Below are 25,564 nucleotides of genomic sequence, written 5' to 3' on the forward strand. Positions count from 1 at the left end.
AAAAACTTTAATGCAATATTGAATAAATCAATCCAATATTTAAAAATGTGTTTGTGAATCCATGTGTGCAATAACATCAAACTTGTCTTGTCTTTCCCAAGGGATCCATCAATAGATGAAACACATGGTTCAGAGAGGGGGAGACAGCAGAGAGACTTCCTCCCTTACTGTGTAAATTAGGGACTCCAGCAGCTTGGTAATTTATGTACAGGCACAACTGTGTCCAAGGGTCATTAACGTAAAACATGGTTTTAACTTTGTTTTTTCAGCCTTAACTAAATAAAATGAATTACCCTAACCGTTGTTCCCGTTTCTTTCTCTCTTCTCACCTCTTGTTTCCTTTTTAGTCCATCACTACAACTTTCCATCCTTTTCTGTTGCGTTTAAATTATTTCCTCTTCTTACTAACTTCTTCCTGCCCTTCATGCCGTTTGCTCCTTTTTTTCTCTTCCCTGAGGATGAGGTCACTGTTCTTCAAACAAAAGTGACGATGCTTATTGAAGCAAAGCCCTCTAAAATATATGCAGTCGTCATTCCAGAAGGTGGGACACAGTCTCTGAGCCCTTGTCTATTTCTCTCTTTTTCTGTGCCTTATTAGGAAGAAAGGGAACGAGAGGGCTGGTTTGATTTCATTTTTTTTTTTGCGCAATTTCACCTTAAACTGAAGCAGACAGACCAACGTGACCAGGAGAGAATGCCAGGGCACCAATAAGAATTATTGCCACATGTGGTTTAGCATTTGAATGTCAACAGTGTGCATGTGTTGATGTAGTGGTGGTGGTGGTGGTGATGGTGGTTTGGGGGGTATGGAGGCAGAGGGAGTATACAGTGGGTAAGATGTAGCTATGAGTATATGAGAGAAAGAAAGATGATGACTGAACAGAGACCATAAGTCGTGGTTTCACTAGCTGGTGTAACATTCCTTTGCTGGTGTGATTAAATCCAAAAACAACTGTGTTATTTATCTGCTATTTCAAGACCAGTGTGTGGGTTTATCGAGAGCTGGCCTTTAAATAGATCTGGAAGCTGAGTCTGCCCGTCTTTATCAGTCCTCACACTGGGCAAGACCATAGGAGACAGGGGTCACCCAAAGATCAGAGGTACTGTAGGTCTGTTTAGTGTGTGTGTGTGTGTGTGTGTGTGTGTGTGTGTGTGTGTGTGTGTGTGTGTGTGTGTGTGTGTGTGTGTGTGTGTGTGATCCTCCCCATTCCTTATCCACTGCCTCCCACCGCTATCTCCACAAAGGGCCTCAACAGGGCTTTCAGCTTAGTATGACGTCACACAAGATCCTAAAAGAAGCTTTGATGCTGACCAGACCAAAGGAACAAAATACGTTAAAAGTAGCACAGTTTCAATACTAAACCATAAGTAATTATCAATCAACTTTGAGACAATTTCAAGTATGTTAGATTGATCTGCGATTTCAAAGATATATATTATATTTTTTATATAGTTTCTGTAATGTTTTTGCTTCTTTATCTTCTGCCATAAATCAATATGGCTAGACAAAAAAGCCTGAGGGTACGGGTCAACTGTTGTTTTCATGAAAGAGAATCTAACACTAGCTGCCTGAAAACAAAAAGTTTCTATTTAATGCGACTTGACAAGTCCCTCACATTCAGGTCAATATCTCTTAGTGTTTTAACATGGATATTCTGGTACTCTAATGTGTACATAAAGACACATTTTCTATCCCTTTCCTTTGGCTAAATCTGTGTAAGTATGTTGATATAAGCAGTGGATTTGATAACAGAATGTCCTTGTTTAAAATGTAGATTACCACAGAAGAAAATGCATTTACATGCAACAGAGCTACTGTGTTTCCTGTGGTAACATAGCAACAAACAAGCACATTTTATAGTAGCTCACTGTCTAACAAAAACACACAGCAGTGGACCGGTACCCTAAGGAGTCTTAAAGGCAGACCATGAGAGGAAACAGGCACATTAAGTTAAACCCCGCCAGGGCAGGAGAAAAGAGGCAATGTCTCCAACAGCCTGAAGGTCAACAGTACTGCATCCAAACCCCAACAGAGCACAGGAGCAGGGGGGGTATCACTCCTCTAACTAATGCCCACCACTCCACAGCATGAGGAGAAAGGGCCAACTACACCTCAGTCTTGACTAAATAAAGGTTGGAAAACAAAAACAATTGGTAAAAGAAGATTAAGTGTGAGAGTACCAGTGTAAAAATAAAAAAATATGTGAGAGTGGAAAACACAGCTGCAGTACATATTTTACTGGGTTTGGGCATGACGTCCATTATGCTGTAAATAGCAGGGGTGGAGAAGACATATATTTAAGACAAAAAGCTGTTAAATATTATACCGAGTATTGAAGTTTTTACGACACAAAGAAGAAGAGTTACTGATCTAACGCATGTATGTAGTAGCAGACCAAAGTTCACATAATTTAAACAGATGAACAGTCTACATGCTTTTACAACATATAATTATTCTTAGATGTTTTCCAAAGATCATAAAAGTAATGTTATGTAACATTACATTAATTATTTTAAGAGGACATGTTTTATTTTTATGTGAAGCACTAAGGTTTGGTTTAAGTGGCTATAGGAGTAAGTTAGTCTGCACTGTCCCTTGAGTCACTGGGCAATAAAATAAGTTGATGGGAGGACTGGAATCCTGTGTTGTCTTTTGAAATCTAATTTAAACTTTTACAGCTTTGTTTCATAGCAAACTGACCCAGAAGTAAAAACTTTACATATAAACAGAGGAACTCACATGGAGGCGCTAAGAAAGACACACAGGCGCAGGGAGAGGGCTGACACAAACACATGCTGCCATGCAGTCACACACCCAAATAGAAAAATAAAATATTTGTCTTGCAACACAACCTGGCATGTTTAAAGCTTTTTTCACTCAGTGTTAATGACTCTTGACCTGATAATGTCCTGCTATACCTCTGTGAACACTTAATGGCAACGCCCACACTTAACAGCGCCATCATCGCTTAAAAGATTTCAAAGAGTAATTGAATAAATTAATGACTCCACGGACATAAAACGGAATGTGACCAGCCTGTTTGTTAAGAAAGACGTACTAAACGTTTCCACACTGAAACCAATACAGCAATCTCAAAACTGAGCTTTCTCTCTCACTGCAGATGATTGACAAGCACACTATGATAATCTTGACCAGAACCATACAACCAGAGGATCTCCAGAGCAAATCTGGCTAACACAACACAGGTTAAACCCAGCGCGACCATAGCCAGGGTGTGATTTCATGAGACACGGATGAAGATTGTTTCATCTGTGGGTCCTGGACAGAGGGAGTTTATTAATCTCTGCCTTGGAGGCAAACTAGGAAAATGCTGGAGCTCTGTAAGGGAAACCAGTGGTACAGGGGGGGCCAAACTGGATGAGGACATCCATGTGATAGGGGGCCCGAAATGGGATGATTTAAAGCAGAGATTTAAGATTAATGAGCCTTTAGCGCTGCGGTTTTGTAAAATGGGGCCCTGAACTATGGTCCCAAACAATGTGCTTATGTCTTGCTACATCAACAATGTGTGTATCCGGCAGAAGAATAAACAGTAAATTAATGGAGGGCACACCTAAAATGTACATTTAATGTGAGTGAGAGAGGCAGAAAGTGAGTTTTATTCTCTGCTGACTACGGTTTATAGTTTTCTCTCTGGCAGCTCACAGTTATTTTTCCAGGCAGCAGAAACAGAAACAACACGGTACATCAGAGAGAAATACAGACTAGAACAGACAGCCCTCCAGCTGGGTCCAGCACTCAGCACTCAGACAGCCTGCCAATCAAGATGACCCGCAGCTGGATCAGGTAGTGTTTTCAATATTCAACATCTGGGCTTAGGTCGGTTGAGAGGGATATGGATATCAATGTGCGTCAGTATCACTCGGAGGATTCACTCACAGAGATGCAAGATTTATTTTAGGTTCTCGGTTCAGTGTCCAACTTTCTGTTTCTGTTTACTCAGCCCATTTCTCTCTGTAACTCTCTCTCTCTCTCTCTCTCTCTCTCTCTCTCTCTCTCTCTCTCTCTCTCTCTCACTCACTCGGGCGACAATGCTGTGATAGTGATCATAAAATGATCCTGGATCTAACACGGACCAAATACCTGAAGTTACGAGGTACACACCTCATGCATCAGTGCGTGCATCTATATTCATTATGTAGATAAATGCATCAATGTGTTATTATGCAATGGACATACTGTAGATTGTGTTGAAAGCATCAAACCATGAGTGACCTGAATGGACGTAACTATCTAGCGAAATCTTGTTGAGCATGTTTCTTTGTGATAAAAATATTGCAAAATGGAAATAAAGTAGGAAGCCATCACATACAGTGAATTGCTTACGGTTCATTAGAGTATTATGTTTCAAAACATGTTGATTACAATTTATTATTGAGTCATTTGTAACTGTGATTTCCGACTGGGACTTGCACCCCGACGCTCATTTATAGTCACTACTCAGCGCTTATGAAATCTAGCTTTTTGTTTTTCTCTTCTAATTAGTCCAGATGATTCTTCGCACTGTTCCCACGGCCCGTTTCAGGTATCATTTAACATTGCTGGCTGGCCTAAAGATGAGTGCTCTTGGCTTACAATAAGATAGATTTGGCAAGAAGCAGAGAGAAATTAGAAAAAACACAGAGACCGATGAGCTTAACACAGTCATCTTGGCCTCAGAATGTCTGTGGGCTACCTTCACACACCCCTAATGTTCTTGGGATTTGTATTTCCTTTGACGAAAACAACAGACAAATAACAGACAGGCAGAGACAGGTGTGTCTAGCTGTAGCTGCATTGTCTTGGTATTAGGATATTATGGGCAAATACTAAAAGCCTAGCCAAAGATGATGACCATCAGTTTTAAATAATCTTTTGCAAACATGACTGACCAGTGAAAGACCGAGACAGTTGAGCCCAGTTTAGCACTCTTGGCTTTGGAACATCTTTGGCAAGCATTAGAGCCGAGTAAGTGACAATGGCAGCTGTGTAGGGCGTCTATGAGTACAGAGGATTTGGAAAGGGCTTTGAATTTGCAGCTACAGTGCAAGCCTCGCAAGTTCTAACTGATCAAGCCAATAGTATACTTGTTTAACCTGTGTATAGCACATTTTTACTAGTTTTATCAGGCTTTTTTCATTAAAAGCTGTATGACCGGCAATAAGCAACCCATGTAGATTAGTGATTGAGTTCAGATATATACATTACTATAGTATTGGTAAAGCCATGGCCAGGGTGGTGATGTATAAAATAATAAGCAGGCAGAACATAACATTAAATCTCTAAGGCTTGAGTTCACCATTGAGGTCCATCAGTCTTCAGACCAAACCAATCACAATTACCCGATCAAGCACAGGTTTTGCAGTAATATCCTCTTAGGAGTTACAGAGCGCAAGGGTGGCCTACAGGTTAAGGCCACAATCATGAGTCTTCGCCTCTTGCTTTCTGATAAACACATAACATGTACTGTATAGCTCTAATAGGATAGTCCATCACCATCAGACTTAAAGGTAGTAGGTACTCTTATAGCTCATGGACTTGTGCCATAACCCCTGTAGTTTAATGCCATCAAACTACAGGGGTTCCCCTGTAAGAGCATGTGTTCTTAATGTTTTAATATCACACTCTTTTTCATTGTTGTGAGATATTCTTTCTGCTTCACACCTCTGCGTGCCCCTTCCTAGAAAATCGCCAGCTTTGCTTTGCTCTGAAACACTCCAGCGGGCCAAATGTTTTCCAGTGTAGTTGCATTAACCCAGGTATTTCTGTAAAGGCATGGTCTCGCTCTCTCTTTTGTAAATATGGACTCCAATTATCTCTCTCCTTCAAAGCCAAGCTTATTCAAACACGCTGTTCTTGTTACACGCGGGCCAGTTCCAAGTAGGCATGCCGTCCATTCTGGGTTCCAGTTAAAAGTTAAGTAAAAAAAAGAGTCTATAAAAAACATACACCAACTGACTTATTTTGTAACTGATTTTGATACGATGAGAGGCCATCAGTCATGTATTTCAGATTGTATTATGAGGATAATTACATTATACAAAACAAATCCAAAGAGAAAATTAAATGATCCTCTGTGCTAGAAGTAGCCAGTGGCCAGGCCAATGTATCAGTGTTTGTTGGGCACGTGGCTGTGCACAAGCATCAGCATATCCACGTAGGATCTCTATTCAGAGAACGCAATGTAAACAAAATGAAAACGTATACCCCAACCCAGCATGTTAGTCCCTCACTAAAACCTTTGCCCAAGCACCCAGAGCCAACTTCTACACTCAAAATAACTCCAGCAGCTGCCATGGGATCAATGTGTGTGTGTGTGTGTGTGTGTGTGTGTGTGTGTGTGTGTGTGTGTGTGTGTGTGTGTGTGTGTGTGTGTGTGTGTGTGTGTGTGTGTGTGTGTGTGTGTGTGTGTGTGTGTGTGTGTGTGTATCTTGGTTGGTGGGCATGTCTTCTTTGGGTACATTAAAGTGTACCATGCCACTTTGTATTCAGGTCCTCAGATGCATTTTTTTATGTATGTAACATGTGAATGCTAATCATTGGGTGTGCATTAGTGCTGAGGTAAGCTAAACTTCCTTGCTGACTGATGTGATATATGCATGTGGGGGTCTGTGTGTGTGTGTGTGTGTGTGTGTGTGTGTGTGTGTGTGTGTGTGTGTGTGTGTGTGTGTGTGTGTGTGTGTGTGTGTGTGTGTGTGTGTGTGTGTGTGTGTGTCTGTCTGTAAATCAGTGCCACCGCAACAAAACAACACCAGTATTTCATCTCCGCTTTACCGCACATGCCTAATACATCTAAAACCTGATTGTGTTTATCCATGACTTATTATGGCCTGTCCCTGTGGCTTTCTGCATGGGTACATAAGACTTCACTAATATAAATGTGACGCCTCCACCACTGAGACTCTCAGTCACAGAGAATCGGCCTGTCAAACACTCTAATTATCCTCTTTCAGTTCCTATAAACAGGGTGAGATCTCCGCTCTGATAAAAAGACAAGTGGAACCAATTAACTGAGCACAACGAAAACTGCTTCAAAAACTTTTCTTCTTTGCTCTCATTGTGCACTCATTTACAGCGCTCCATGATGTGCCTACAGTACGTGCTGCATTTGTGGGTGAGTTCATCAGGTCAACCGCCTTTCAGTTTTGACCTTTTAGCTCCCCCGAAAGCATTGACGTCTTGAGACTGTGCCATCACTGGGGAAAAGCACTCAAATACACACAGGCATACAGGCCCATTAAAATAGCTTAACTGTTGGGAATAAAGCCTTAAACCAGACACTGGCAGCTGAAGTGCATAACAGTGAAATACAAAGGTGGTTTTGTTGAGGCACGGGTTGATTGGTTGTAATGAACAGCTTAATACTTTGGTGTACCTCTAAAGAGAATAATGACATCGCTGAAGAGGCTAATTTAAGTGTTGAAACGTTGTGATTGCACCATACTACAGGGACTGCTTAATGACAGAGTCATCATCATGGAGACAAAACTTCCCTCTGTTTTTGTAATTCCTCAGCAACTTCTAAATGTTAGGCCCCTCTGTAGCTTTCATTTTCAGTACTTTAAAGCTTTACTTTAGTTCGCATTGTATTCTTCCAATATATATATATATATATATATATATATATATATATATATATATATATATATATATATATATATATGTCAGCTTCCCACTCTCCTTTACTTGTCCCTCTCCCCTTTCCTGCCTTCTTTCCTTTTTGTAAACATTCTCTGTGCAGATCTTTCAACATCTTTTCAACTACACCCCTCTCTGCTCTACCTTATCAGTTCCTCTTACCTCATCCTGCTCTGCTGACAAACTCCTTGTAATTACATTTATATACTACTATTTAGGTTCAATGCAACAAAAGCATCTTTGACCAATGTGAGGAAACAATGGTTCGGTTTGGTTAAATGTTAATAAATCGATTGGCTAAACATCACCATGTAAAATGAATCATGCTTTAGTTGATAGGATCGGATATTGTAGAACATTTTCGGAATCAACATTTTATTAATAAATAAGGTTTCTTTATTTTGTTAACAAGAAACATATTTGATGTTGCAAGTTAGCACAGACTATGTCATCCAAGTATTGCTCAGTTCAATGTAAGTTCAATGTTATGTACTAAAACAGTCTCTTTCTGTGTCTCCATTGTGTGTGTGTGTGTGTGTGTGTTTTAAGAACATATGCTCCACATGTGTTCATACCTCTCTCGTAATAAAACAGCCCATCTCGCTAACAAGATATTAGTTTTTTTTATAGTTCTCATCAAAATAGAATTCCGTTTCAGCTGAAGAAAAAAAAATGAATCACCGACAAAAAAGATTTCCAAAAACTCGAAAAGCATTTCTTCCTCAGTCGCGCATAAGTACTCACAGCCACATTTAATGGATATCTATGAATCTAAACATGGAGCAGTGATATTTTAAAGTTCTCACCTGGTGCCATCAAGCAGGGTGATCCACGGTTTACAGAAACTTCAGATGTCAAGTTGATCAGAAAACTGTCGGCCTTGGAGAATCCATCTCCATCATTGTTTATGTGTCTCTCTTTCATCTCTTTGCCATGCTGTGTTACTTCCAATGACCTCCCTTGACTTTTTTTTGTTTTTTCCATCTTTCCTGTTTCTGTTACTTTCAATATTTAAACCTCACCCCGTCAGCAGGAGAGGTGGAGACACACACACACACTGATTCATTTTGACAGAAAGCTCTGAAGGCTCCAAAGGTCAGGAACCCAAATGTTGTGTTTTGAGAGCTATTATTCACAAAACAATACAGAGTGCATTCCTAGACTGAGGAAAAACTCAGGCAATGATGGAAATGTCAAGTAAAACAACAAACACATTTCAGATCACTAACTATTTATTCCCTTCCCGCTATTCCAGTTATGCAGGAAATGTATATAATTTAGAGTGAGGGAAACCACCTTCAATACAATTTACACAGATAGTGTAAATAATAGAAAGCCGGTAGACAGTTTTAAACAATTAACTGAATCATTGTATGTGACACTGATGATACTGATATATGAAAGCCTACAGAATCTCTCGCTCAGTCACACTGTGATAAAGCGACACACTTAAAGGCCTGTAATTCAATTTACACACTGCGTTGACACTTGGTGCTGAAGCCAAATTTAGCTCTATATGCCGAGATGTAGGAGGGAAACTCATGCAACTCTAGAAGAAATTGTCTGTGCACTCTGCCTATAAAATGATCATCTTGAAAAAAACTCTTAAGCAAGTGAGAAGTAAAAAAAATAAAAAAAAAAATCAATAAAAGAGGGATTATTCCTGGATGAAAGAAGCGGATAAAAAAAGCCTTTCATGTATGTGAGATCTGGTTTTCAAGATGAAACCTGGGTGATGTATAAAAGCCTGCTGTTTTAACAGTGGAAACCAGTTGATAGAGTGACTGCCAAAGCCTAAAGTGCATCAAGAGTTTGCAAAATGATTCGCAAAAAAACCCGAAATCAGATATCTTTAATCTGCTGCTCATCAAAGTGTTTTTTTTTAAAATAATGCGCAGATCTCTTGTTGTTCAATTGAACTTTGAAACCGGCCTTTAAACTGGTAAACTCAGTTAAAACTGACTGATCTGAGCTGAAATAATTGAGACAACAACAAACTTACCCTGATGGCATTTTGGCACCTATTACTAGACATTTCAGCTCTGCTTGCTATACTGCGATGGGTTTTCCACTGTAGAAATAAGTCTCACAGACAGCTAAATGAATGTTGGTTAGTGATAATTGCACTGGTAACCATAGTATTTGCATTCATGCATCTACCTGGCTTCACTTTTCTGGCATTAAATCCCAGTCCTGTTCCAATCAGTGCCAGGATAATTTGCATCTGCCATGTCATTCGTAAACATTATTATAACCTGGAAAAATTCAGCTTTTTAAGAGTTCAAGTTCTAACTGGAGAAGCAACTTTACTCTACAGCTTTTCTTTGTCTTGTCTTTGTCCACACATCTGCTGTCCATCTCTTCTCCCCATCACTGGTTTATTTGGAAAAGAAATAACAACCTGTCTCCTTTTAAAATACACACATGCAGACACCGCATGAATTGTTAACATTTCTCTGTATCTTCTCGCTGTTATCATTCCTGTTGCTATCTGACCCAGTGACAAACCCAATCAAAATGTGCAAAGAGGAAAAATGGGAAGAGGAGCGAGCGACGCCTATAAAAACTAAAAGGAGCAAGAGACGAGATTGGTTCTTTCCATTACGCATGTAAATCTATTAAAGTCCAGATGTTGACCTAGGAATGACACTTTTTGAATATACAGTACTGTATGTCTAACTCACAGTGCCAATGAGTGCCAAGCAACAAACATTATGAAACTTTAAAATTCTGATCTTATTTCTAATTGTTAATGGAGTCTGGAGAAGGAACAGGGATTATACTGTCAATCTTCTGGACCCTAAAGTGTCCTAGTAAAGCAGAAGCTGGAGCCAGCTATCCCCAAAGCGGCAGCCTGGTCACCCCGCCTCAACAATATAATGCTGCCACTTAATGAAAAAAGCTGTTCCATGTGTTTCCAATAGGGCATGAATCAACCCTCCAAGGGCTGATGTCTGCCACAGACACAGAGCGATGCAGAACAGATAGTCCTTTAACTGTTCCCCCAAACAAGCGCACCCTTACACGAGATTTGTTCAGTTAAATTGGGACTTGGCAAGTCTTTAAGCACTTAATTGGAAACAAAGGTCTTCTGGGAACTACACTTAATCACTTTCTTGTTGAGAGTTAGGTGATGAGACAAGGACCATATCTAAAGCTCACAAAAAATATATTAAATCACATTTGTTTAATTTGTACAAATTAATGAAATATAAAAACAACAGGTTGGGGTTGTGTTTATATGTGCAGCAGTTTAGTTTTTTTACCCTTGGATTGTAGCTTCACATTATGCCAGACAGGCAAGTGGTTTCAATCCTCTGATCTAATTCTTGCTGAGAAATCAAATAAGCATATTTCCCAAACTGTCAAACTATTCCTTTAAGAGAAGATAAATGGTGTGCCAGTCATAACAATAAATCAAATGTTTGGCAGGTTGAGTCTTGCAAAGTGTCAACCTCTTTCACTTTATTCCAAACGTTAGATGAGGCACAGAAATGTTGAATACATTAGTTGTCTCATCCACATATTTAATGCAGCTTCAGGGAGACAAACTATAAAATCTGATGCATGTGCGGAAGTATTGTTCCACTATGACAACCATGAGCCGAACTACACTTCTGCTTAAAACTAATACTTGTAATAATCAATCAGTAAGAAACCTTTATTTTGATGTTTTTTCAATATGCTGAGAAAGGATGTACTGTGTAATTGAAACGGCCTAAAAGGAATAAAGCAAACGACCGCCAGACCGATTTGTTGTATATCTTCCACAGCACTGTCAACCAAACCTGCTTAACTTTCTTCAGAATAAAAACCTTTTTAATCGATCAGAATATGAACTTCCACTTTGACAGGTAAATCCTCCATTGACGATCTTTAGCCAAGTGTTATTCTAGGACCTGCTTTACTCATTATAAAAATTTGAGCTTGATCATGGGTTTCTCTTTCACAGAAAACCGCACACTGATCTTAAGTTATCATAAGCCCTGTGGTATTAGAGCAATTGTTCTCTACCACTCGACCAAAGGAAAAAACATCTTTGGTCCGTCATCATTTGGACACGAGTTAGAGGACATGCTCAGTTAGCCTCAAACAAGGGGAGGGGTGAAATAAAGATGAAAGTCATGGCGGGAGGATGAAATATGACATCCAGGCAGAGAAGAATGGACAAAGCAAAACACACAAAATTAATTCAATTTGGATTTCAAAAACCGTAGCAAATTGATTCATTTTGCTTCTGTATGAACTAAATACTGTAAATCTGCCTGCTTGTTCATGATATCGAATCCAAAAAGGACAAGTGTAGGAGCCTTGAACATTTGTGTTTAAATGAAAACACACGCTTGCCTACAGGTGCTGCCAAGGAACCGGACAATTCAAACCACATGAGAACCAATATAAAGCCACACATACACACACACACAATGCAACACAAGTGCTTGTGATAAATCAGCTCCACTGTACGACAGGATTCCACCAAACAGAGAGGAGTAGGCCTTGGGGAAGAGGGGGTGGTCCACATGTGTGATGCTCTAGCTGTGATTTCAGTTATTCCTCTTCCCTTCAGGGAATGGAACATCAGGCAGAACTAATGGTGTTGCTGTGTTAGAGCGAAGATTAACTTCTACAACAACAGTGAACATCTGCCTGTATGCGGGATGTCGGGGTTCAAAGGGGAAGCATGGACTTTAAATTTGCAGAGATGGGTTGTTTGGGTGTGTTTGAAAGGGGAATGTACGGATGGGTGTGTTGTCATGGAGATAAATGGCTTCCCCCTTACCTCCACATATTAAATCATTCTAAAGTGAAGTTATTGTATAACTACTACATGCACACACATGAGATCATGGCTTACTTTTGCAGGGTGAGGCTGAGGTTGCCAGTGCAGCTCTTGATCTTGTTCTGGGCCTCCAGGTGGTTCATGCCCTCCGTGGCGATGCCGTCAATAGACAGAACCATGTCTCCGATACCAATGCCACCTTTAGCCGCCTTCCCACCATCTGTCAGCTGCGGAGACACAAAAACCACAAACAGTTTGAATTATCTACAAAACCAACAGCATCACAGTCAGGATTATTAAGCAGGAGGGTTGGAAGAACACGTTCGCTCTGTATTTATCGCAAGATTTATGGATCTATTCCATTACAGAAGTGTTGTGGCAAAGCTAATGAAAGACCTGGTCCTCTACCGCAGGATGGCGGTTCTACTGTACACTCACTGATGCGTGTCTAATAATAGGAGCCTTCATCTTTGAGTTTCCTTTGTTTCTTCTTTATGACCTGCTGTCATACTGAGCTTACAGCTTGTTAAGAGCAAAGAGAAAGGTTCAAAATGTCTCTTAACCACAGCATGTGTGGGAAGAACGCTCACAGCCATAATGCAATCCTTGTATCCAAACTCTCAACTGTGTGGTCATTTTTTTATTGGTAGGTTGTTTAATGAAAATCCACACTATGGCAGAGATTCTTTTATCAACATACAAGCAGTGAACTTGTATTAGAACGCCAAATGTCCCAAAATGTTTAGTAGTGCATTGGAAATTAAGTTATATCACAAAGAGCAAAGGGCCAACTTTCAACACAAGTTTAACCATGAGGTTGGTATTTTAAAATGTCTGCTTCTATAAACAGAAACAAAACTGAGCACACTTAATATCAACTAATGTGAATCTAGTGCCAGTAAATAGCAATTATGTTATCATTCTCCGAACAAATTGCAGTTAAAAAGGTGACAAATAGCTAACGGTACGACGCTGGACGTTACAGACACATACCAGTTTAATTGGCTTTTAGTTTACAGCAATTACAAGCCAGACATCTCTTAGTCTGCACGTATCATAAAATGTATGCTCTCCACTTGTCTCTGGTTTTCAGTTTATCCCGTGATTTTTGAGGTTTGCTTCAAATATCTGCCTCCAAACAAAGTTTAATTGCGGCACTTCCACTCTGGAGGAAGCTGGTTAATTTGACCCAGATTCAAGCCCCACAGAGGAACTCATGTTGAACATCAGGGCTCGTATTAACACCAACTCTGTTGTTCAACATGGCTTCAATGTGCACAAATGCCGTACTGAATCAATTTTGCTCTTGACAGAAATGTTAAATATATAACTATAATCATGCTGGGGGAACAACTGTAACATTTTCCACACCAACCACTGCTGTTGTAGTCCATCTACTTGTGAGCAATGCTGAACAGATTTTGTAAACAAGTGTTGGAGAACAGTTGCGAGGCAACTAACCACTTCACAGGCACACAAGGGGAGCCCACACCGAAATAAAATCCAATTAGATTAAATGTGTAATTGTGTTCTATATTTATGTGTTGAAACTCCGCCTGTTTCCTTTTTGGAAAGTCAAAGTATGGGCTATTGAAGGACATTTATACAGGTGAGGAAGATTTAAATTACTTAAGTGATGGTGACACAGATATAATTAAGTTATTGATAGAAAAACAAACAGGAGAAACAGTTTCTTTGTGTTTCTTTCTTGTATAAATATCATGTAAGGATACTTTTTGTCTGTTTCGGATATTTGACTTTCTGACCTGAAATACCGTTTAAACATGTTCATTTTTCTTTTTTTTATTACCGTCTTGAACTCAAATCACCGTCACCAACAAACAGGGGCACTACATTAGTGGCATGTGTCATTTAAAACAGAGAGAGTCTTATCAGGAGGCTGAGGGAGGACGGTACAAATTTGGAAATGTGCGTAGGATGTTACACTCAGTATCACTTTTCTCTTTCCCATGACGCCAAAGCACTCCATCTAAGTCCAATGTGATGGTATCATTGCAAAATATATTTAACAAATTCTGAAATCATAATGATTTTTCTGACAATTTGGTTAAGTTCGTTTGTTATACTGTTAACAAAAAGGGGATTAGATATTGTTGAAGCTGCAGCTGTGACTCGGACCATTCTTGGGCAGACAGAAGGTCCACGTGTGTCCAAAGGGGAGTGAGGTCATTTGTTACTTTTGACACAGTGAAAAAAAGATCCCACACACACACCACTTCACTGAACACACACTGTTCTAGCTATGAAGTGGCACTTAATCTTACCTACCATTTATCACCTCAAGTGCAGCTATTGTATTTGAAGCTTCTCCAAGAATATATGTTTCTGCTGAATGAGAAACGACAGTCTAAGATGAGGAGGTGTAATGTGGGTTTAGTGGTCTTTAGTGTGTTACAGTCCCCTCTGTGTCCATTTCCTTTGCCTCTATCTTTGTCTCTCGCTCACACACAAAGACAGACAGACACGGCAGGGCTAATAAAAGAGGCTCTGCACCCGGATTAGTGTTAAGGCTCTGCAGCCCCAACCTTTTATAGTCATATTAGCCCAACACACGCAACATCACTCACCACCACTCACCACCACAGAGGGCAGGAAGAAGAGAGTAATGAGGGTTCGACTTGACACTGATTAGAATTGCGTGGATGGAAAGGCAGGCAGAAATAGAGGGGATGGAGAAAAACTGCTGAATCTGTGGGCTCTTTCTTCTCTGTGCATTTTGACCCTTTTCAACGAGTGTGTTCATGCTAACCACTCTGGCACTGTCAGAGGCCAAATACTCACCACAAAATGTTCAATTATATGTTTTCCCCCAATTAGTGCTCTGTTCCTGCCCTCTCCATGCACAACCACTACCTCTCTCTCTCTCCTAATCCATACAGAAACACTAACCCTAACTTTGCATCAAAGAAACCTGCAGCTATGCAAGAGAGATCAACTGATTCTGAACCACAGTCTATACAACAAACAGAGAATAAAAAAGGTTTGATTTGTGTTGAAAGTATTTAATCCGTTTGTCCTCATTCCAAATAAGTCTAAAGAAATTGTTCGTGCGGGCATCTGTTTCCTAAAGCAAACATTTGTTTTCAATCAATATGATTAAAAAAGGTTTCAGAGCTCAAATTAGTTTCTATTTTCATATCAAAGAGAGTTCAAGAAATCATTGAGAAAAGGTTTCCCAGGGTATTTGATTTATGGCTCGGTTGCTTTGGCCATGACAGAAAACAGCAGCTTTAACACTGGGGATGGTAATACAGTACAAGTATATTCATACTCTCCCGACAGCAGCTGAGCTCAGCTCCAAATGTGCAGGGACATCCGTCAACACTTGACCACGACTTATAGAAATAACCCTCTGAATACAAAAATCCCAACACTGACACAACTAAAACACACCAGAAAAGTGGATTAACGGTTTAGGAATTTTATAATTGTGGATAAGTACAGATCTTCCCTTCAACTCTGTCCTGTCAGACTGGGACTTGTTGATCTCACTACGACAAAGGTGACTAAAGTTGCCATAGAAGCTTCTCTAAAAATCCTTCACAGAAAATTAGTAGGTATAAAAAGCCCTCTGTTATGCTCTGATAAAGATTTTCTCCATTGACAATGTATGCAATTTCTACGTGTAATGTAAAAGCAAAATTTAGGTGCAGCATCAAGATAGTTAAGGACTGCAGATATTGTTCCTCAGGAGTTAATAAAGACCAAAACAGAGCTAAAAGGAGAGTTGAGCATTTTACTTACATTCATCAGGTGTTCAGAAAACAACATGTCCTAAATTACAAAAACATTGTAGGTAATTGCCGTTGAATACGACACAAAGTGTTTTCTGATCTGACTCTCCTATCAGCAGGACAACATGGTAAAGTCTGTGTTTTTCAGGTGTCCAAAATTAAAATCAAATAACTAACTAACTCACTATTTAAATGTCACAATTTATAAAAGCTGGTATCTGCTTTTTCATGCTTTCTTTATAAAAAAAATACCTGCTATTCTACATGTTCAACATACATTACCTTTGTGTAGAAGTTTCCTGGCTTATTATATATTTGTATATAAGGGTCAACATTTGTGTAAAAACCCTCAAAAGAATGAGAAAAACACATGCAGTGTGTTAAAGCCTTCACAGATGAACTTGCCATTATGCTTCTAGCAACGTCAGTTTTCAACACATACGCTGTCTGATTTAAGTGCTCTGAAAAAGTAAACTGGTTCCAACACATAGCAATAAGGGCTAGATGGGGTGCTGAAACACTGTCTGGTTTGAACATACACTGACCAGTTTGAGTGCTTTGAACAATGGCTGCTTTCAGCACAAAGAATTGACAAAGATGACAGGCAGATGGTTAACATCACGCTATGATTGAAACACTCAGAGCAGGACACACGAATACCCAGATTGTTCCTCATAACTCAGACATCCACAAAAACAGCCACCATATGCCAGCTTTAAGAAATATTTATTCCACTCAGGCCAGATAACATCTCTTACTGTGATCCTACATGACAGGAAATGTTCCTTTATTGTATATTTGAATCTCAAGTGGGAACAGAAAAATGTAATTATGGGAAAATGGTGTAATATTTCCATTGACATAATTTTTTATTAAAACCCTTGTTGTTTATTGGCCAGCTAATCATGAATAACCAGAGTATGGATATCAAAATAAAACATTTGCAAGGGAAATCGAAAGCCAGCTTCAGTGCTCTGATAAGTAAACGGTAAACTAACGACAAAAAAATTATATGAAGAAATTGAGACGGATTTGAAGGGTATGAGACAGTGGAAGAAATATAGAGGTGAGTCAGATTTATGAAGGAGACATTGAGAAAGAGATGGAAAAAAGTTTAAAGAGACGGGAAGATTAAAAATGTGCAGGAGACAGAAGATGGGGCAGACATCACCTCAACGTAGCTTGATCCATCAGTAACACATAATAAACTGTGTCAGGCAACGTTTCATTCATAATTTATGCTCCTGAATGAGGTAATTCATGCAGTTATGTCAAGTGCATCATGGAAATACTTGAAACAGGATATAGTGTTTATCCGACAAAATCCGCTGCTCTTTTTCAGCTGTTATAAGGAGTCTGACGCTGGCAGATTGTTTGCTTGTGGGTTAAAAGTTGAGTTTTTGAAAGTGATCATGGGTTGAAAGAATTTAAAAGAGACCACTGCATTACTTATGAATAGAAAAGTACAGCACACATTACTGCTGGCTAGTCATGTCACCACAAAAAGCCTGACGTGTGAGTATGCCATACACGTCACATACAACAACACTAAGTATACAGAATGGAAAAAAGAATAAATGGGTAACTTGTTCTTTATAGAAGAGACAGTGCTCTGGAATCAATATAATGTTATTTTACCCTGGCTGAGGCCCTTTACCCTTTATTATGTAATAACCACTGCCTGACTTGTATGTGAATGGGAGACCTTAATAAGGAAATGCTATATGGGATTGAGTTTCCATAGATAGCTCAGTGCAGATACAGCTGCCAAACCCACATAAACACATTGTATACATTAAACATAAAGACTTGCACGAGACAGAGAGAGATCTGCCATTCTTACAAGAAGCCAACCTCTGATACAAGCTGATAAACCTTATTAAGATTAAGCTGCTTTCTCTATTATTATATCCACAAAAAGTAGATACAAAATGATTCCTCTTATATGGGTTTTCAAATAATAGTTTTGCCAAAAAGGTTTTGCAATACAGTGTATGCACTAAACCTGAAGCTGAGAGTAGATGCTTAAAGGTGCCCTGTGGAGTTTTCTTGAACACAAAGTTTACATTCATTGTTACTCACCTAAACACATTGTTTGTCTGTAAGGTCCAACAATCATTTTGAATGCATTTCAGTCCTCATTCAGCATTTGCAGACCATTTTTTTTTTTTTTTTTGAAAAGTTGGAAAGCTGCAATGTTTACATGAACGTTTAGTCTTCTTCTTCCATGCTTTGCTGGGACATTACTGCGTTTCTTGGCACTTTACTGCCACCTGTAGATAAGTGGAATTGTGAGACACAGCTGGCAGGAATGCGACTGTATGTAGGGACCAACTCTTAACAACATTGCTCCATATCTCCAAGGATCAAAAACTCCACAGGGGTATCAATAAATGAATACATTTTGGAAAGAAATAAGATAAAATTTACTATACGAGTAGTTGTCTACAAGGCAGATCAAGGAAAAGTGAACACCAACAAAATACACTGACACTGTGTGTTTAAGTACTGACGGCTGGATGTTTCCTTCACATGTAAATGAAGTAAGGGGTTACAGTAACAGTGTTACATATGCAACAGAGGTCCATATTATTATACTACACACATTTCACATTGTAAAACTAACTGCACCTTGGTAAACTAGAGGCAAACAAGCCATCATTCACGGCCAGACTCAATGATGTGATTGTCATGGTGCTGCAGGACTTAGTATTGGCAAGGCTGGTGAACACACACTCAGGAATACAGCCATAATTACACAAGACTGGATTGTTCTTATTCCATATGAACTCAGAGTGTGCGTCACCAGCGGCACACACTTACAGAGGCTGTAATGAATCCAAAATAGTTTTAAGTTACAGGTTAAATCATGTTTAAGTTGTTTATAATAAGTTCTAATGGGAATGCTATTAGTCAACATCTGAAAAGAAAATCCCTGCCAAAAAACATAAAAATGAGTTAGGGTAACAATTGTTTTTCTATATTCTCAGTGTTATTACTCAGTATGCTTTAGATCAAGTTGGGGCTCAGGGGGTGAGAAATCCATCCAGAAATGTGGGAATGAAAACTGCTTGAATGTTTAGTGAGGTGTGAATAGCAACGGGTTTCTGTTCAAAGAGGCAGTTGAACAACATCTTAAAATTGCTTTTTTAGAGAAGCCTCATTTCAAACACAGCAGTGCAAGCAAGGTCCCTTAAATAAGCCATTCCTCAGTGAACCAAATTGCCAGCTTTGTCTTCTATTCTACTACTACTTCTATTCTTTTACTCTACTGTTTTATTCTCCCAGTAGGAATGAGACTTCAGGTTCTAGAGTCCACTGAACAATATTTAAACAAAGCATCAAAAGCAAATACCTAAAAGCCAAAGAGGAAAGAGGACAGCAACAGCTGTTTTTCTTCTATTAAACTCCTAACCCGCAGCCAATAAAGTTTTATATCTATCAGTTCTTGTAGTCAACCAATATTATTATGAATAAACATGATACCAGACATGAGGCGGGTTTCCTGAGAGGAAGGCAAAGGAGACACAGACAGATCAGCTGCTACTGTGGAAAATACATTATAGCCACATTAAACAATAGGACATTCAAGTCTCTTCATTGTGAATTCACTGCAGTGGATGTTATGACCTGGCTGTGCATGTCTGTCAGGATAATACAAGTTTGCTGGCCTCAAATAATTCTGTTCATTCCAGTTATAATAAAGCAGCGTCCATCAAAAAACATATTTTAAAGGATAATTCTTTCATATTTTCTGATAATGTCCTTAAACTGACCGCTATAGTTTGTCCTTTGTAAGGTTTGTTCACTTACATGAGTCATTTCAATTAGTGTAAGATAGTTTGACCCTGAATGAAAAACTGTTTCAACTGCTGAGAGGATTCACTGTGTTTGTCATTTCAGCATGGTTCCTGTATTGGAATGTGTGACACTGATAGGGCTTTTTACGATGGATTAGTCAGCCCATTACCGGTGAAGACAGAAATGTCCTAGTGAGGTCACCAGTAGGACCAGATAACTGTCAACATACAATATGAAGGTATGAGCATGTTTTCAAATAGTAATCCTCCTCTTTTCATTCAACTCAACGCTGCTATTATGATGCCAGCCAACCGCACAAATGCTTAGAGGTAACTAGTAATAATAAAAGATTAGTAGCATTACAAAAACAGCCACAATAACAATAACACCAAATCCAGAAATGCAACGTCAGATCTCATAAATGTTAAGGGGTGGGAGATTAATAATCGTGCCGCCGTGAATGCAGAAAAGTCCAGTCTGTTACTTTGGGCAAATACAACAATTGTGTGCCAACAAGTACACACATCGGCGCTGACAGGTTGATTTGTGGGAGAGTAAATGATATGTTGTTGATTCTAGCTCTGGGTTGGTTTTACTAAGATAGATATATACTCAGAGGGAAGCACAGGGCTTGTTTGATTAAGATAGATTTAGGTATTATAAGTCACATAGAGCAGCTGTCAACTGGCTCTGGTAATCTGGTATGAAAGGTTAAGGCACAAAGACCTGGACAGTGATGCAATGCGAGTGTAAGAGCAAGTACTGTAAGAGGAGGAAACAGTCAGTGAGGCAGTAACACAGAGAGAAAAGAGACTATGTATAGAACTAAACAGTCTTTGAAATAGACCCATCACTGTGGTCAGTTGTTATCATCACCTGTTAAAGCAGGGGAGGCAGGAGGCAGCCTCCACTGAGTTCCAGGAACTGCATTCTTCCATGTAAAGGTATTAGTATAGATTAGCTTTCCAGTCATCTTGCTGTATTCACAGCACAAACTCTATCTCCTGTGATTAACAATTCTCCAAAACAAATGTTTAATCTCTACAGACATTTCAATGTAGAGCTCCAGAGGAAGGATTCATGCAGTGACGACAGATAAATGCTTTATCATCAAACTATCCTGACGTAAAATACCCAAGATGCATTCTGGTCAACATTAAGCAACAATAAGCCTGGACCCAGGAGCTCTTAAAACAGGGGTACAGATCCGAGATCAGTTTGTCTCATGGGTGGGTGCTGTCACTGGGAGCTGACCTGAGAAACAGCACATCTATTTTCAGAGTCTTAATGCACTTGCTCCCCTGGGTTGCCTTCCCTTAAATTATTTCAGCAGTGGATCCTGAAAGGGGCTGCCCTAAGTAAGGTTTAAATATTGATTCACCGCGTTGTAAAGTGAACTTGGAATAGAGGGCAGCTATTTTCTGTCTCCACACATGAGGGACCTTGTTCTTGAAAAACCTTTGATACGGATCACAAGTAGATGGATTTCAAGACAAATGGTTTTTATGAGGATTTACTGCAGTGCTTCTTCAAGCTATTTTCAACAAAATCTTTTTAGCAGCATATCCATTAAAGGGTTGCTTCACTAAAAGGCAAGGCATTAAGGCCGTCTGCTGTCCATTGAGGCAATTGTGTATCCAAACTATCGCAGCTCACACTTCCATTGCTCTCTTTAAGGCCATCATCCGCCATGTCTCTGAGCAAGACTCTTACTTGTGTGGACTCTGTAGAAGAGCACCAGTATGTCCAGCTGTTTTGTACAGTATTTTATATAGATTAATGGGGAAAAGCCTAACAAATGCAGGTTATGTTCAAGGTGCTGCAGGCTATCAACAAATATATTTAAGGAGAACTTAGCGACCCTGCTCTCTCACTCTGCCTGATTTTGCTCAAATCTTTTCCGCAAATATCTCCTTTTATAGACTATGTCAAACTGTGTTTTTGTGGTAAAACGTTTCATTGGCACATTGAGAGGCAGCATTGTCATTCTTGGCCTGTAATTAAACAGTTTTTCTACACAGTAAAAAAAGCAGATACTGGGCAGATAGCACAGGACTTATAGTTGGGGTTACACCTATACTCGACCCTCTGATGCAGTACCGGTACAGTGTGATAATACCGTGGCTATGACTTGTGGCGTAAACGACACGCACAATATGTCCACATATGTATAGAGCTTAGCAACAGCAGCTGTGAGGCTAAGTGTGGTTTGGCAGGAGTGCTGTGTTCCCTTATAACCTCTTCGTAGAACCAACACCATGGTTGGACTGGCAGAGAACAAATGTGTGTGAAACACACAGCAGAAAACACACAGTGTATATGGGTGATCAGCAGTCAGAAGTACCAGTCTATATCACCATAAAATGGGTTTAATGGGGCGGAGAGAATAGGTTTGGTTTGATTCTTGTATGTGGACTGAAAACTATATTGTTTGTGAGAAGTGAGTCATGTCTTACATAAGATCTAATAAAAAAGAGGGAGACGGAAAGAGAGAGACAAAGAGGAGCGTATGGGGCGGCTGTGGCGTAGTGGAGAGCAAGGTAGTTCTCCAATCAGAGGGTCGGTGGTCGGTTCGATACCCGGCTTCGGCAGTCGATGTGTCCTTGGGCAAGACACTTAACCCCAAGAAGGCTTGCCATCGGTGTGGACTGGATGTTGCATGAATGTTAGGTAGAGTCTGATGGTGGCACCTTGCATGGTAGCCTGTCATCAGTGTGTGAATGGGTGAATGATATGTAATATACTACTGATTGTAAGTCGCTTTGGATAAAAGCGTCTGCTAAATGACTGTAATGTAATGTATGATGGGATGAAGGAATAATAAGAATGAGAGGGGCAAATCTAGATCGATGACCTGTTGAGTGACAGATAGACTGGCTGTCGTCAGCCCTCAAGCTACCCTTAGCTTCTGTACACAATGAGTAGATGTATCCGATACACTGCATATCAATATCCCGTTAGATTCAGTCACATGCTCTCCTTGTCCTCTGCTAATCTACATTTCTTAAAAAAAAAATATTATTGAGCTTCAAGAAATAGCCACATGTTACGTTGTGTTTGATACAATTTGCCTTTATTTCACAGAGACCCAATCAAAAAGTAGACCGGAACTTTTACATTCGATACAAGACAGTGAGTTGTGATTGTAAATCATTTTTTGAATGCGACACCATCAGCGGTGAATCAATCGGATATCAGTTGGCTGAAGATGCCGAGGGCAGAATTTGTGAGTTGGTTCAATTGGCTAAATCTTGTGTTAACATCTTTTGATGCACAATAAGGTAACCAGTAACTGAGATTTTTCTTTTATTCTCATTATACTTTTGGCTGATTTATTGAAAAAAACTGGAGCTGGAGTTTTTAGACATTAATTGATTTGAATCTGTAATTACCTTTAAGTATTAATGCATACTCATGTGTCATATGATCCACTTACGGTACACTTTACAGTCTTAAGCAGACCGAACAAACATTTATTTTAACTGCACCCAAAACTGCACCAGCACTTGCTCACCCTGCCAATGTCTTGAAACCTCAAACCATATAACTGCAATTGTGACACTGCAGTAAAGGTCAGAGTGGGCTGTTAAGACATTTATAGTTTAGTTTAGAGTGCTAACCTCTCTGGGAATAAAGAATCCTACGTCAACATCACAAATTATTTTGATTTATCATCTTTTTTTATCCGTTTTATCAGTATGATTTCTTTAGAATACATTTTTGTGATGCAGAATATTTTCATCAGAATTTCTTATTTCAGATATAACGTCATTAGCATGGCAAAATTCATTATTCTGTAAATCATGATTCTATTTCTCATTTTTGTCTCTCCGGTACTCAGATAGCGTCTTCCATAATTTGAGTCCAGGCACACACTCCCAGACACAAACATACACACACACAACACACAAACACACAACTGTGGTAAGAATCCACATGGCTTCAGTTAGTGGGAAAAGTATCACATCCAAAGTAATAACATAAACATGGCAACCAAAAGTCGCCCCAAGGGGGATTGGCACAGGACCTGGCAAGCCATTCATCATCAGCTCATGTTGCCATAAGGCTGTACCCTGCCAGTTCTAGTGATTTGTGTGTGTGTGTGTGTGCGTGTGAATACACTGTAATTGTGTGCATCCCTGTACTTTGTGTGTGCCAGTGGAAGCTGCACTGTCCAAGCAGAACGGAACAGAAGCTTGAGCAGAATTATCCATTTCAGGATCATTATCTAGTTAAGGTGATGGGGAAACATTTTTGTGTGAACTTTAATGTGTGAATGAACCGCAGACTGGGAGGGCAACGAGAGGTAACATTAGGAGTAGACACTGAAAGGCACAGAAACCAAGGGACCATCAAGCTACTTGTCCGAGTAGAGGGGCTGAAGCCAAGATTTGTGTGCCAGAGCTTTGATTGCGGCGCTTTCGCTGCAGACACTCAAAAGTGAAGTGGAAGGCGTAGACAGGGAGAAAAGGTTTCCTGTGTGGTCGATACATGACCATATGATTTGGCTGAGCTATCACAAGTGCGGTGGGGGGCGAGGTGGTGTAAAGAAGGAGAGGGGGACGAAAGAGGGGGGGGGGAGCTTGGAAATCAGTGTTCATCTTTTTAATCACTTATAGGCCATGTTGCATTACTGGGATGTCATTCTGCAGCTGCACTGTGATGAATGAGTGCGGGGATGAAACCAGACATGTGCTTTTATTGAATGCGTGTTGGAGTAGACGTATGCTCACGGCTGTGTGTCAAAGTGTGCGTGTTTCAGTCTTACCCTGGAGATGGTGAGGGGCATGTTGAAGTCCTTCCCTCCCTGTAGCCTGAAGCCCCAGGGGGCCGGGCCGGAGAGGGTCATGCTGTAGTTGCTGTTCATGGTCTCCTTTGGCGATGTTAAATGCGTTTGGCGTCGATATCACTGACAAGTGATGGTGGTGACGGCAGGAAAATGTGTTGCAGATCAGGTGGTAATAGTGATGTCAGTGGGAGTTGATGCTGGGTAAGAATTCAACAGCAGGTCCCTTTAGGGTGTTGTTGCAAGATCTGAGGGAAGATAGGAAGGAAAAGCATACATCAGATTTGTCATTGTATGGTTTATATAAGACAAGTGAAGAGACAAGAAAAAAATTGTGATGGATGACAAAAGTGATCAAGAGGATAATGCAAAAGGAGGATACGGGAGGCACAAGTGGAAAGGACTTTTTATACAGCGACTTTCAGTAAACAAACAAAAATGGACATATTCAACATGAGTTTTCATGGTTCAAATTTTTTAAATAATTAAAATTTCATTATACAACAGGATGCACACAGGTGACAACATGAACACATACACATGCAAAGGATACTTAAGTATTCTGCAGCAGTTCAGTAGCATAAAATACTTAAAACACCCCCCAGGAAATCTCAGCAGAGCACAATAACACAGCCAACATTTAATTGCATAACATTTACTACTATTTAATGGTAATATATAATTAATGGAAAAGCTGTACCTCTTTAATGGAAATTCCAGAGAGGAAAATAATTCCTTCACAGGCAGGTCGACAATGTAATCTCTAGTTTCCCCTTGACTATCCCCTTCCCAGCAAACACACT

The 25,564-nt window shown here is 39.8% G+C and overlaps 1 protein-coding gene across 1 annotated transcript in view; it reads right to left on the reverse strand.

Moving 5' to 3' along the window:
• pdlim5a (PDZ and LIM domain 5a) overlaps positions 1 to 24,842 on the reverse strand; it is a 54,537-nt gene extending 29,695 nt beyond the window's left edge. The window contains exons 1-2 of the mRNA XM_054611359.1: positions 24,744 to 24,842; positions 12,495 to 12,646 (exon numbers count right to left, since the gene is read on the reverse strand). Coding sequence (XP_054467334.1) covers positions 12,495 to 12,646; positions 24,744 to 24,842 — 251 coding nt within the window. The remainder of the gene's footprint in view (positions 1 to 12,494; positions 12,647 to 24,743) is intronic.
• Positions 24,843 to 25,564: the final 722 nt, after the last annotated feature.

Source organism: Anoplopoma fimbria, chromosome 13 (assembly GCF_027596085.1).
Source record: "Anoplopoma fimbria isolate UVic2021 breed Golden Eagle Sablefish chromosome 13, Afim_UVic_2022, whole genome shotgun sequence".
NCBI lineage: Eukaryota > Metazoa > Chordata > Actinopteri > Perciformes > Anoplopomatidae > Anoplopoma > Anoplopoma fimbria.